At 47.4% G+C, this 15497-nt stretch overlaps 1 protein-coding gene across 2 annotated transcripts in view; it reads right to left on the bottom strand.

The window, feature by feature from the left end:
• Positions 1–1934: 1934 nt before the first annotated feature.
• The window catches only part of gfap (glial fibrillary acidic protein), a 51990-nt gene continuing 38427 nt past the window's right edge, over positions 1935–15497 (bottom strand). The window contains exons 9-11 of one of the 2 annotated variants that reach the window (XM_078223720.1): positions 14443–14499; positions 6731–6816; positions 1935–2852 (exon numbers count right to left, since the gene is read on the bottom strand). In XM_078223720.1, coding sequence (XP_078079846.1) covers positions 2811–2852; positions 6731–6816; positions 14443–14499 — 185 coding nt within the window. In that variant the 3' untranslated portion in view covers positions 1935–2810. The remainder of the gene's footprint in view (positions 2853–6730; positions 6817–14442; positions 14500–15497) is intronic. The other variant, XM_078223721.1, reaches the window with a different exon arrangement.

Below are 15497 nucleotides of genomic sequence, written 5' to 3'. Positions count from 1 at the left end.
CATTCCCAGAGCTTACACTTTCACTTTAACAACAGTTTTACACACTGGTGCACTGAGCAAAAAACACCGTGCCACCTTTCCTGATCAGCGCTATCGGAGATCTTCCAATGTAGCTGGGCACTGTAGCAGAGTGGTAATCTCCTTTTGAGATAATGATCTGGGCAGCTTCCCTCCCAGAGGGGAACCTTTGGATTGTGAGGACCTTAATGGACGAGCGAGGGATTGAAGATGCACAGAAATAGATAGTTATGTCATCCAATGATGTGAAACTTAAATGGGTCTTTGAGCAGAAACTTGATCCCAAGAACAGGAGTTCAAATCCTACCATGTCTGTTTGTGAATTTGAATTATTTTTAATAAAAATCTGTGTGAATAGAATCATAAAATCCCTACAGTGCAGGAGGCCGCCTTTTGGCCCATCGAGTCTGCACCAACCACAATCCCACCCAGGCCCTATTCCCATAACTCCACTTATTTAACCTGCTAGTCTCCCCTGACACTAAGGGGCAATTTAGCATGGCCAATCAACCTAACCCGTACATCTTTGGACTTTGGGGGGGAAACTGGAGCACCCGGAGGAAACCCACGCAGACACGGGGAGAACGTGCAGACTCCGTACAGACAGTCGCCTGAGGCCTGAATTGAACCTGAGTCCCTGGCGCTGTGAGGCAGCAGTGCTAACCACTGTGCCACCCTCACGAAATATAAAGGGCCCTCTGAAAGAAAACAGATGCCAAAGTCTTGCAATAAGAATAATAATGGAAGGAAATAGTATTATGCAATGGCATGAGGCTCACAGGAATTGTACATGTACGGTCAAGAGAAGCATGGTCAGAGCCTGACCACCACAGGATTGAAGACAAATGTGGAAGGGTGGGGGAAGAGAAAGAGAGGGATTCAATGAATAAGAACAAGGATAAAAGAGACCTTCCTGAGCAAGGCAGTGTGGAGGAGAAAAGCCAGATACACAGGAAAAGAGAGAGAAAATGAGAAGTGACCAAAGACCAAGAGTTGTCAGAGTTGTTGAGGGGCACTTCAGTCCAGAATACAGGAATTATTGAGACCGCGGCAGCCTGTAAATTACTGTCTGAGTTTACTGCTGCAGTTTACATGAAACTTGTTCTGACTTTCCCACATTAGTCCCATGACGGAGCTTTGTTCCAGTCTGTTTCTAGGGGTGCACGGCCTCCAGGACCTACGATGGCACTCCAGATGGGGCCAGGTAGGCGATGAGTGCTTTTATTGGGAGTAAGTCAGAGCTTTGAAATAATGATCTGGGCAGCTTGCATCTCGAGAGGGGAACCTTTAGACTGTGAGGGACGAGTGAGGGATTGAAGACACTTTTAAAAATTCATTTGTGGGACATGGGCGTCGCAGACTGGCCAGCATTTATTGCCCATCCCTAGTTACCCATGGAAGGCAGTTGAGAATCAACCACATTGCTGCGGCTCTAGAGTCACATGTAGGCCAGACCAGGTCCCGACGGCAGATTTCCTTCCCTAAAGGTCATTAGTGAACCAGATGGGTTTTTCCGATAATTGACAATGGTCATCGGTAGATTCTTAATTCCAGATTTTTTCTATTGAATTCAAATTCCACCACCTGTCATGGCGGGATTCGAACCCCGGTCCCCAGAACATTAGCTGAGTTTCTGGATTAATAGTCTAGTGATAATACCACTAGGCCATCGCCTCCCCTACACAATAATAGATACAATTATGTCATCCAAAGTTGTTGAACGGGTCTTTGAGCCAAAATTTCACAGGGTGAGATAAGTCCCTGGTCTCAGCACACATTTTTGTACTCAGACAGATGGCAAGATTATTAATTGGATAAATCAGGAAGTGCAGTAGTTGAACCACAAGTGCTTTAATCAGACAGGCCATCAGATCCAGCTTACACCTACACATTCCTGAAGAACTCAAACACTTGACTGATTTAGAAGCCTTTTATTGTTATCTTTGCGTTAGAAAAGCAATGAGCCTTCTAAACGGAGCACGAAATACAATTACAAAGAACCTTCGTACTGAAAGCTGTTAGAATATTACTGGGGTCAGTCACACAGGGTCAGGAAAATAATGCTCCCATCGTTTGGTTAAAATAGGTGCAGTCGTATTCAGACATCAGGAGATGCAGTTGTTAGAATCAAACTTGTTCTATTCTTCCTGTTGTTCTGGGACATAGGTCAAACTGACACTGGGTGGTGAGGGGTGCTGGAATGGCTATTCCTACCATTGAAACATAGCAAGTTGCTGTCTTGGTTTCAGCGATAGACTGGATCAAAATCAAAAAGTAAAGTTCTACGGTTACACAGAGGAGAATGGAGAGTATTTCCTCACTCTCTGTGTTTAGGGCATTGGAGGGATACTGCCTCAGTCACTGAGGGGTATTGGTTCTGAGGATTCAAGAATCCTTTCGCACTTTGAAATCAAAATTCAAAAGCAATGCCAGTAGCAAACACAATATTTGCAAAAACAAAGTTGCCTACAGTTATTAAGAATAGAAACTATCAAAAGTCTTACTGTTACAGTACAAGAGATCAAACCAAACCACCCCAAGTTAAGTCAACTCCAGTATAGTTGTAAATACAGCACAGATCACTTGAAGCTTGAGTTTGTTAACTGTGTTTCTCAATGAAGCTATGTCCATTTTCACTGTCTCGATGTACCACACAATCCCAGGATTCCACTTCCTACCTCCCTTGACCTACTCCACAAATGGCTACACTAGATCTACTAGCGGGCGACCGACGTGGGGGGGGCATCTCCACACTAAGCTGCTGCTCGCTCCGCTAGGCCACAACTACCCCCTCAGGGCAGTTCCTTGCGTTCTGCACTGGACTCGTTGATTACCTGTGGATAGACGGGGAGAAAAAGAATCAGAGGATGAAATGTTTGGGATGGATCTTGTTAAAACTTCCTCTGGATGTTTGGATTTCAATTTAATCTCAAGTTTTATTTTTCTTAAGTAAACTGTATTTCACTAAACTCGGGATGAACCCATGGCATTGGACAGGACAGGTATGACCTTCCACCCTGACTCACCAACTGTGGAGTTTCCGAATCCCAGCCTCGCCACAGAGGGAGTCCCTCTCGAGTGACCAACTCTCCCTTAATTTAGGGATTGTCCAGTGTTTGAGGTCCAGGTAGTCTCTATCCCAGGTCGAAGCCGCCAGGAAACTGTTTATTCTGTAATTCAATTGCTTAAACATTGCATGTGTGCAGTACCCGTTCTCCAAGTGTTTGTGTGCTCCCAAAGCCCCGAGCAAACCCCCACATCCCCCTTCACCCTCAAAGCCCTGGAAAAACCACCCATATCACCTCCATGCCGCCACATGCTCCATCGCTCTCACAACCCCCTGCAATCATCCTCCCCTCCCCCACATCCAAAGATGTGCAGGTTAGGTGGATGGACCATAGTAAATGGTCCCTTAGTTTCAGGGGGATTAGCAGGGTAAATATGTGGGGTCACAGGGATAGGGCCTGGGTGGGATTGTTGTCAGTGCAGGCTCGATGGGCTGAATGGCCTATTTCTGCACTGTAGGGATTCTATGATTCTATCCCCCATCGCTCTCACAGCCCCTGGCAAGCCCCCCTGCCCTCTCCTCCCCGGCCCCCACCCTCCCACAGCCCCTGGCAACCCACGCTGACAGCCCCTGGCAACCCACCCTCCCATCCCCCACTGCTCTCACAGCTTTGGCAGTTCCCTCTCCCACTCTAATGGACCTTCATGTTAGAGTGTCCATTAATGTTCTCTGGGAGAGTTGGTCACCCTGGGTCCCACTGGCATGGATGGGAATAGTCAGGGATGGGGATAGTCTGAGGGTCATCGCTATCTTTGTGCAGTCGTGTGGCTGTGGAGGCATTGGGTGGAATTTTGTGGAGTCCCCGGAAGTTGGAATTGTGCAGGAGGCCAAGGGTCGGCTTCCCTTCAGTGAGATGGCACAGTTGGAGTTAGCTGGCAGAGTATTGAGGGTGGATCAAGCTTCACAATGGCAGCGGGAGCCTCTTTCTAATAAAATTGCATATCAGACACGGTCACGAAACAGCAAGCTCTCCAGAGTGAAGTCATCAGCAACAAGGTACACCTGTCCTCAGATTCACCACTGCCTAAGGGTGATGTGCAGCAGGCAAGGCATCTTCCCGAGGGATTTGGAGTGGGTCAGAGCTGCCACTATAGGGAACTGTTTAACCACAGGACGGGAGCACTGATGCATTGAGATTGGGGAGTGGCTGGGAAAGGGACCTTCCTGACTGAGGGAGGGAATCCTATGGAAGCTTGTGAAGGACAGAGGGAGGAAACTGGACGATACAGGGGAAGGTCAGTATTGAAATCCTGAGAGTTGAGGGTAACAGAGAGAGGGTCAAGGATCAAAGAATCATAGAATTCTTTCAGTACAGAAGTAGGCCATTTGGCCCATCGAGTCTGCACCGACAACAATTCCACCCAAGCCCTATCCCCATAACCCCATGTATTTACCCTGCTAATCCCCCTGACACTAAGGGGCAATTGAACGTGGCCAATCAACCTAACCAGCACATCTTTGGACTGTGGGAGGAAACCAGAGCAGCCGGAGGAAACCCACGCAGAAACGGGGACAATGTGCAAACTCCACACAGTCACTTGAAGCTGGAATCGAATCTGGGTCCTTGGCGCTATGAGGCAGCAGTGTTAACCACTGTGCCACCGTGTGAGGATGATGCACATCAGGCCATGGTTTTCGAAGGGCAGTTTCAGAGTGTCGGGGGAGGCTCAGAGGTCAATTAAGGGTGATGGGGTAGGTCACACCAGGCCCACACTGAACACTATTGAGATTGGTGATTGGCAACAACAGGTTCAGAATTAGTTTTGGCTAATATTGGGGCCAGCACTGAGCATAGTTGGAGAGCTATGGGTTAGAATACCGACCAGGCAGGATAGGTACAGATTCCATCCTCCCTATCAGGCAGAAAGGAATGTCATTCCCTTCAAATACCAAAGGCAGAGTAAAAGTGATGGACTGAGGGTCAAGGGTGACGGCTTTCGGTCCAGGGTCACTGAGAGATTGTCCACTGGGAGATTGTCCACGTGCCACCATGAAGACTTTTCTGCGGTGAACTCCAGGATGACATTGACCATGGTGGGATGGGAGGAGACCAGCCAGGGTGTGGTTGATGCTCCTCATTGGTCAAAAATGCTCAGACAGGAGGGAGGGAGAGCTTCCTGCTGCCATCCTGGGAAACGGGACCTCCCACTGCCCGTGGACAGCATGGAGCAGAACCTGAAGGGGGCATCCTGTCTGCACTCGGATATTTGCCACTTTAGTAAGGGGTCTCAGCAGATCCAGGGGTCCAGTTGGCAGGAGGAGCAGAGGTAGCAGCAATTCCCAAAACCTCCTTTTGGACAGCGGAAATAATGCTTCTGGCTTACAGGGAGTGAGTGGCTGTCCGATGACCTTTAGACCTTTGACCCCATGAGGTAACAGCAAGAGTGTTGACTTCCTGTCTATCACTGCTGCATGATTGACCTGGCTCCTCGCTCACGAGTACCTAATTGGCTGGTCACCATGTGACTGCGCGTGGTCAGTTGTCCAGCTGACGAGTAGACACGTCCCACCGTCGACAACTTCACTGCTACCAGAAGATTCTATCCATTATTTTTCAGACGACAGACTAACCTGAGACCCTGTCTGCCCCCCACCAGCTCCCAGCCCACCCCCAACTGGCTCTCTATCTCTTCCCCTAGACCCTGCTCACAGTGACAGATCCCACCCCTTACTCCCTACCCCCCCCCCCCCCCCCCCCAGGAGAAGGTGCAGTGATACAGGATCCCACAGACACTGTTGGAAGAACCGAGGAGTTTTCCTGAGTATCCCAGCCAATATGTTTCCCTTAACTCACCTCACTGAAAGAGATTATCCAGTCTATTTCACATTGCTGTTTGTGGGATCTTGCTGTGTATAATTTGGAAGCAGTGTTTCCGACATCAAAACAGTGACTACAAAATTACTTCATTGGCTGAACAGAGTATTAGGATGTTGTGAGTTTGTGAAAGGTGCTATTGAGGGGGCGGTACAGTAGCACAGTGGTTAGTACTGCTGCTTCACAGCTCCAGGGTCCTGGGTTCGATTCCCGGCTCGGGTCACTGTCTGTGTGGAGTTTGCACATTCTCCTCGTGTCTGCGTGGGTTTCCTCCGGGTGCTCCGGTTTCCTCCCACAGTCCAAAGATGTGCGGGTTAGGTTGATTGGCCAGGTTAAAAATTGCCCCTTAGAGTCCTGAGATGTGTAGGTTAGAGGGATTAGCAGGTAAATATGTGGGGGTAGGGCCTGGGTGGGATTGTGGTCGGTGCAGACTCGGTGGGCCGAATAGCCTCCTTCGGCACTGTAGGGTTTCTATGATGTCTTTCATCTTTATCTTACTTTATGGAATATTCTGTTCTGGACGAGGTTGTTCCTGGGTTTAATGGGAGGTTCAGAAGTTTGTTTCCACCTGACATTCTGGGCTCAGCTTAGCCCAGTACATGAAGTGTGTGCCAGTGTCAGGGCTCATACCAGACAGTGCCAGGCTCACACTGTACACTGTTGAGACTGGTGTCTGGCAGCAACAGGTTAAAGCTTGGTTCCAATCACTATCGGGGCCAGCGCTGGACATAGATGGAGAGCCAAGTGTTAGATTACCAACCAGTGCCAGCTACACCAGACAGATGTAGAGATTCCATCACCCCCTAACTGAATGGAAGGAATGTCGTCACCTGTCCATCCCTGGTCTCCACTGTTTTGATCAGAATGTTCCTTCTTGCTTGAATATCTGTGGAGCCTTTAGATTCCAGGCTTGTCTCTACAGAAACAATACGCACAGGTCATTCAATCATGGGGCATTGATGTACACAAGAAACAAGAAGCAGGCACCTTCTCCTGGGTGGTGCGGGGGGGGGGGGGGGGGGGGAGGGTAGGGGGTGGGATCTAGCAGGGTCTAGGGGAAGAAATAGAGAGCCTGTTGGGGGTGGGCTGGGAGCTGGTGGGGGGCGATAGGGGGTGGGTAGCTTGTTACTCAATTCCTTCACTGCTTATAGTTACACCATTGGCATTTCAGCCATGGTAAAGAATGGTTGAACCTAGAACATTACAGCACAGTACAGGCCCTTCAGCCCTCGATGTTGCGCCAACCAGTGAAACCAATCTAAAGCCCCTCTAACCTACACGATTCCAATATCATCCATATGTTTATCCAATAACCATTTGAATGCTCTTAATGTTGACGAGTCCACTACTGCTGCAGGCAGGGCATTCCACGCACTTACTACTCTGAGTAAAGAACCTACCTCTAACATCTGTCCTATATCTCTCACCCCTCAATTTAAAGCTATGTCCCCTCATGTTAGCCATCACCATCCGAGGAAAAAGGCTCTCACTATCCACCCTATCTAATCCTCTGATCTTCTTGTATGCCTCTATTAAGTCACCTCTTAACCTTCTTCTCTCTAACGAAAACAACCTCAAGTCCCTCAGCCTTTCCTCATACAATTTTCCCACCATACCAGGTAACATCTTGGTAAATCTCCTCTGCACCCTTTCCAATACTTCCAAATCTTTCCTATAATGCGGCGACCAGAACTGTACACAATACTCCAAGTGCGGCCGCACCAGAGTTTTGTACAGTTGCAGCATGACCTCCTGGCTCCGAAACTCAATCCCTCTACCAATAAAAGCAAACACACCGTACACCTTCTTAACAACCCTATCAACCTGGGTGCCAACTTTCAGGGATCTATGCACATGGACACCCAGATACCTCTGTTCATCCACACTACCAAGTATCTTACCATTAGCCCAGTACTCTGTATTCCTGTTACTCCTTCCAAAGTGAATCACCTCATACTTTTCCGCATTAAACTCCATTTGCCACCTCTCAGCCCAGCTCTGCAGCTTATCTATGTCCCTCTGTAACCTGCCACTTCCCTCTGCACTGCCTACAACTCCACCGACTTTAGTGTCATCCGCAAATTTACTAATCCATCCTTCTACGCCCTCATCCAGGTCATTAATAAAAATGACAAACAACAGTGGCCCTAAAACAGATCCTTGCGGTACACCACTAGTAACTGAACTCCAGGATGAATATTTCCCATCAACCACCACCCTCTGTTTTCTTACAGCTAGCCAATTCCTGATCCAAACCACTAAATCACCCTCAATCCCATGTGTCCGTATTTTCTGCAAAAGCTTACCATGGGGAACCTTATCAAATGCTTTACTGAAATCTATATACACCACATCAACCGCTTTACCCTCATCCACCTCTTTGGTCACCTTCTCAAAGAACTCAATCAGGTTTGTGAGGCAGGACTTCCCTTCACAAAACCGTGCTGACTATCCCTAATCAAATTATTCCTTTCTAGATGATTATAAATCCTATCTCTTATAATCCTTTCCAATACTTTGCCCACAACAGAAGTAAGGCTCACCGGTCTACAATTACCAGGGTTGTCCCTACTCCCCTTCTTGAACAAGGGGACAACATTTGCTATCCTCCAGTCTTCTGGCACTGTTCCTGTAGACAATGTCGACACAAAGATCAAAGCCAAAGGCTCTGCAATCTCCTCTCTAGCCTCCCAGAGAATCCTAGGATAAATCCCATGCGGCCCAGAGGACTTATCTATTTTTACCCTTTCCAGAATTGCTAACACCTCCTCCTTATGAACCTCAATCCTGTCCAGTCCAACAGCCTGCATCTCAGTACTCCCCTCGACAACACTGTCCCTCTCCTGTGTGAATACCGACGAAAAATATTCATTTAGTGCCTCTCCTATCTCTTCAGACTCCATGCACAACTTCCCACTACTGTCCTTGACTGGCCCTAATCTTACCCTAGTCATTCTTTTACTCCTGACATACCTACAGAAAGCTTTAGGGTTTTTCTTGATCCTACCTGCCAAAGATTTCTCATGTCCCCTCCTGGCTCTTCTTAACTCTTTCTTTAGGCCCTTCCTGGCTAACTTGTAACTCTCAAGTGCCCTAACTGAGCCTTCACGTCTCAATTTACTAATCCATGAGGGATGATGCCACCTTTCCCTCACCATTTATCCCAATCAGGCAACCCCAATGCTGATGTAACCCGTCACGAAACCAAACCAGAGCCTGTCTTCCTACTCCAGTGGCAAACTCCCCTCTGAGCATCTCATCTTGTTCTACTCTTCACACCTCTGAATGAAACTACTTTTCTCACAAATATCTTTCCACATTTCACACAGATGTTTTCTTCACTCTCTTCTCTCTGCCTCTTCACTGAGTTCTCACCTTTGGTAATTCCCACCTCCATCAGAGTTCCACTTGATCTCTCTTTGCTTCATTCACTGCCTTCCTTTCCTCCCGAAATCTCACCCTTTGTTTAAACTCTCCACCCAGACAACCCCAGCCTCAGCATCATCATCTTGCTAATCGTTTCATCATGCCTTACAAATTTCTGAGAGTTTTTTTGAAGGGGTGACCAAGAAAATAGATGAGGGCAATACGGCAGATGTTGTCTACATATAGAAGACATGGTTATTAAATTTGTGGATGACACCAAAATTGGTGGTGTCGTGGACAGTGAAGGTTATCTAAAACTATAACCTGATCTTGATCAACTGGGCCAATGGGCTGAGGAATGCTAGATGGAGTTTAATTCAGATAAATGCGAGGTGTTGCATTTTGGTAAGACAATCCAAATCAGGACTTACACAGTTAATGGTAGGGTCCTGGGGAGTGTTGCCAAACAAAGAGACCTAGGGGTAGAGGTACATAGTTCCTTGAAATTAGCATCACAGGTAGACAGAGTGGTGAAAAAGGCATTTGGCGCACTTGCCTTCATCAGTCAGAGCATTGAGTACAGGAGTTGGGATGTTATGTCACAACTGTACAATTCATTGGTAAGGCCACATTTGGAGTACTGTGTATAATTCTGGTCACCCCGCTATAGGAAGGATGTTGTTAAACTGGAAAGGGTGCAAAAAAGATTTACAAGGATGTTACCGAGACTGGAAGGTTTGAACTATAAGGAGAGACAGGATAGGCTGGAATTTCTTTCCCTGGAGTGTAGGAGGATGAAGGGTAGCCTTATAGAGGTTTATAAAATCATGAGGGGCAAAGATAAGGTGAATAGCCAAGGCCTTTTCCCTAGGATAGGGGAGTCCAAAACCAGACGGCATATATTTAAGTTGAGAGGGGAAAGTTTTAAAAGGGACCTGAGGGGCAACTTTTTCACAGAGGGTGGTGCCATGTATGGGATAAGCTGCCAGAGGAGATGATAGAGGCAGATATACAATTACAACATTTAAAAGACATTTGGACAGGTACATGGATAGGAAATATTTCGAGAAATATGGGCCAAACGCAGGCAAATGGGACTAGTTCAGTTTAGGAAACCTGATCGGCATGGACAAGTTGGGCCGAAGGGCCTGTTTCCATGCTGTATATCTCTATGACTCTGATCATTTCCTTGTATCGCTTTCTATCCACATTCTGCTCCCCCCACCACTTTATTCTGTTCCGAACCTGGAAAAATCTCACCCTCAAATCACAAACTCCCAACTATCTTGGCCTCTGGCCGTTCATTCTAAATAACATCTTGGTTGTTATCGATTTTTTAAATCAAACCCTGCTTTCTCAGTAAAACCACTAAGCCCTGCCACGTTATGTCTCCCCTCTCCCCCCCAGAGAATACTGTGTGCCATTGGCATTGCTGATTGCCTCAGTGGGATGTAATATCTCACTGGGTGGGAGTGGTCCTGCTCACTCCCCGGCTAATCCACCCCCCCGGTCATATCCCCTTCATTACCAGAGATCCAAGGGCCACAGACTTGAATGTCTTTGGTAACAACTGGATTGAGCCTTTCCTCTCCAGATTTAACTGGATTACGTAGTGTTTTGAAGCAAAAATTTCCTTTACTGAAACTGCCTACATTTCATCGATCCTTCAGGAGGTAAAGGTTACATTCACTTCTCTTTGTATGCACAGTTTGATATTTTGTATTTTCCTGTTATACTGTCAAGCATTTTTAATATGTTGTGTATTTCTGCTTGGGAGTAATATATAACCAGTTGTGTGGACCATTGTCGATGATGAAATTTAGCATTGCCTTCAGTTAGAACATAGAACACCTACAGCACAAACAGGCCCTTCGGCCCACAAGTTGCGCCGGTCGTGTCCCTACCCACCTAGGCTTATAAATAGACTTACCTATAACCCTCAATCCTATTAAGTCCCATGTACTCATCCAGAAGTCTCTTAAAAGACCCTATCGAGTTTGCCTCCACCACCACTGACGGCAGCCGATTCCACTCACCCACCACCCTCTGTGAAAAACTTACCCCTGACATCTCCTCTGTACCTACTCCCCAGCACCTTAAACCTGTGTCCTCTCGTAGCAACCATTTCAGCCCTGGGAAAAAGCCTCTGAGAATCCACCCGATCTATACCTCGCAACATCTTGTACACCTCTATCAGGTCACCTCTCATCCTTCGTCTCATGCAGTCTCTTCACGAAATGAACATCCATCAGAACCTCATTAACACATGATCTACACTCCAATTACTCACAAGTTGCCTGAGGAAGAGAGTGTTTGAGGATCAGGATCTCAGACCCAGCACCAAACTCATGGTCTACAGAGCAGCAGTGATACTTGTCCTCCCATATTGCTAGGAGGCGAGGACCCTGCACAGCAGGCACCTCCAAACCCTGGAGAATTTCCACCTGTGCTGTCTCCGCAAGATCCTGCAAATCCATTGTCTGGATAAGTGCTCCAAAGTCAGTGTTCTCACTCAGACCAGCATCTTCAGCATTGAGGCATTGACCACACTCGACCAGCTCTGCTGGGTGGGGGCACATCGTTCACCTACCTGACATGAGACAACTGAAACAAGTGCTACGCTTGGAGCTTCAACACAGCAAGGGAACCCCAGGAGGGCAAAGGATATGCTTCAAGAACACCCTCAAAGCTTCCTTGAATAAGCGCAACGTCCTCATTAAAAGGAGCACGTGGCAACCCGGATACCCCACACACCTGCTCCTCCACCCACTGTCTGCCCACCTGGCACACAGACTGTCGTTCACATTGAACTCCTCACTCACCTTGAGAACTCATCTTTAATGTGGAAGCAAATCATCCTCGACATCACACACACCCTTACACACACCGACTCACACACACCCTTACACACACACACCCTTACACACACCGACTCACACACACCCTTACACACACTGATACCGCCACTCACACACACCCTTACATACACTGATACCGTCACTCACACACACCCTTACACACACTGATACCGTCACTCACACACACCCTTACACACACACCCTTACACACACTGACTCACACACACCCTTACACACACTGATACCGCCACTCACACACACCCTTACACACACTGATACCGTCACTCACACACACCCTTACACACACTGATACCGTCACTCACACACACCCTTACACACACTGATACCGTCACTCACACACACCCTTACACACACTGATACCGTCACTCACACACACCCTTACACACACTGATACCGTCACTCACACACACCCTTACACACACTGATACCGTCACTCACACACACCGTCATAGAACCACAGAAAAGTTACAGCACAGAAGGAGGCCATTCAGTCCATCTTGTCCATGCCAGCCCGATGACACTCAGGTGCCCTTTCTAATCCCACCTTCCTGCACCCGGCCCATAGCCCTGTAGCTTACAGCACTTAAGGTCCAGAACCAGATACTTTTTTAAATAATCACGTGTCGTTGGGCACTGGTTCAGCACCAGACACTTTGTTTAAGACCACTCATGTACACAACACCCTCTTTGGATCTGTGTGAAGAACCTCTTTCTGTGCCAAAGAACGGTTGCGCTTGCCCCAAAAGTGGAAAATCCCGCCCGAGGTCAACGGACTTTTCCATGGTCCGCCCCCTTACCTGCTACGATTCCCGTGGTTGGCGAATGAGAAAATTCCGCCTCTATGACTCTATCTCCCTACAAACACTTGACCATTTCTCTGACTCTGAACTGTTACTTGATCTCCAATATCAGAAGTGTAAAAAATGTACTTCCATTAAATATTGACAAGACAGAAGTAATGGAATTTGATCCCTATCATAAACTCCACTTCATAGCAACTGACTCCATCTCTCTGCCTGACAACATTCTGAATCGGAACCAAACTCTTCAGAAACATGTCAAGGAATTTTTCTGGACATGGTAGTCCCACCCTCTGACAGAAAAATTGGGATGAACCCACCTCTGTTGGCCTGAGAAGCCATGGCCAGATTTTACGTTTGAGATATGTCAACCAGATAGCTGGCAGCTGTCCAGTCCCAATAGTGTCCCCCCCGGGGAGTGGTGGCCACTGCTTAAAATGCAGTCAGTCCCTGACGATGGACAGTGATGGAGACCAGATAATGAGATAAGTGGGGTAGTCTAATCGTGGCCATGTAGGCAGGCTCTTGTGAGGGATTGGTGCTCAGCCAGGAGGTTGGGGGGGGAAAGGGTAATCTGCAGGGACGACCATTTCCTTTGCACCTCTACTGGGCAAAGGCTGCCTGAACAGGAGGAACATCCCTCCTCCGAGCCTGGTGGCTTCACCATGTGGTATAGTCCACCCAACCCCTCCTCCACCCCAAACCCTGCTATGCAGCCCCGTTACACCTGCCTCTGGCAAAGTACTCAATTGAACCAGAGTGGAAGAGGAGTTTGATATCCCCCAGTACTGGTGAAATAATGGGAGTTGTGGGTAAGGGGAGGCAAAGGTATAGTGGTTTTGACACTAGAATAGTAATCCAGAGTGCCAGGGTAATTCTCTGGGGACCAAGGTTTTCGAAACCCACCAAGGAAGATGGTGAAATTTGAATCCAATAAAAATTTGGAATTAAAAGTCTAATGATGACAATGAAACTATTATTGTAAAAACCCATCTGCTTCATGAATGTTTCTTAGGGAAGGAAATTTAGGGCTTTGACCACAATATGAACTTTTAACCGCACATCCACACAATCACTCAGCTCACCTATACTTCCCATTGTAACATTGTCTGACATCGACCAAGCCTCAGTTTAACTGCCATGCGTTACCTCCAGACTTAACTATTCCAAACCTTGCCTGGCTACTCTCCCATGTTCTAAACTCTGCTGCCCGTGTCCTAACTCCCATCAGATCCTGCTAACTAATTTCCCCTGTGCTCGCAATGTATCCTGGTCAGCAGCCTTGGTTTTAGAATTCGTATCTTAATTTTCACGGCCACGCTCCTCCCTTTCTCTGCAAACTCCACAATCCCATAGACACTCTGCAAACACAGGCCTATAGAGCATTCCTAATTTCAATCACATGGTTGGCTGTGTCTGGAGGCCCTAAGCTCTGGAATTCCCGCCTTATATATTTCCAACTCTCCTTGCTCTATTAAGCCATTTTTTAAAACGTACCTTTTTGATCAAGGTTTTCATCATCTAACGAAAGGGAAAAGGTCTTCTTTCTCCACTCTGGGGACGAAGAACTTGAAGATATTTTTGAGACATTCTTGAGCAAAATTCAGCCAAAAAGGAATTCATGACCCACTTCACAACCAAGAAAATGCAACATCTGAAACAATTGTCTTCCAATGAGCTAATCAAGAAGCAAGTGAGACAATTGACCAATAATTGAGGCAACTAGCAACCAAATGTAACTTTGGTGATGTTGAATGTAGAACCATAGAATCCTACAGTGCAGAAGGCGGCCATTTGGCCCATCAAATCTGCACCGACTCTCTGAAGGAGCATCTTACCCTGGCCCACCCCTCCACCCTTTTTCTGTAACCCCTTGCATTTACCATGACTAATCTCCCTATCCTACACATCTTTGGACATTAAGAGTCAATTTAGCATGGACAATCCACCTAACCTGTACATCTTTGGACACTAAGGGACAATTTAGCATGGCCAATCCACCTAACCTGCACATTTTTGGACTGTGGGAGGAAACTGGAGCATCCGGAGGCAACCCACGCAGACATGGGGAGAACGTGCAGACTCCACACAGTCACCTGAGGCCAGAATTGTACCCAGGTCCCTGGTGCTGAGAGACAGCAGTGCTAACCACTGTGCCATCATGCCACCCCATGTCAAAATGGAAAGCAAAACACACAAATAATCGAAACAAAAACAGAAAATGCTGGAAAATCTCAGCAGATCTGACAGCATTTATGGAGAGAGAATAGAGCTTAAGTTTTGAGTCTGGATGACCCTTCATCAGGGCACAAATAATTGAAGTTTGACTCAAGTCAACAATACCAAGAACATAGGAACTAGGAGCAGGAGTAGGTCATCTGGCTCCTCGAGCCTGCTCCGCCATTCAATAAGATCATGGCCGATCTTTTTGTGGACTCAGCTCCATTTACCCGCCCGCTCACCATAACAAGAAGCAGTTGAGAAAGACAGAAAGTTCTCGGAACTGTGGGATTAGCAAGATCACTGCCACTCGAGTGCAGAGCTACTGAAGT

Source organism: Mustelus asterias, chromosome 11 (genome assembly GCF_964213995.1).
Source record: "Mustelus asterias chromosome 11, sMusAst1.hap1.1, whole genome shotgun sequence".
NCBI classification, from domain to species: domain Eukaryota; kingdom Metazoa; phylum Chordata; class Chondrichthyes; order Carcharhiniformes; family Triakidae; genus Mustelus; species Mustelus asterias.
This window is presented reverse-complemented; position numbering and strand designations above follow the sequence as displayed.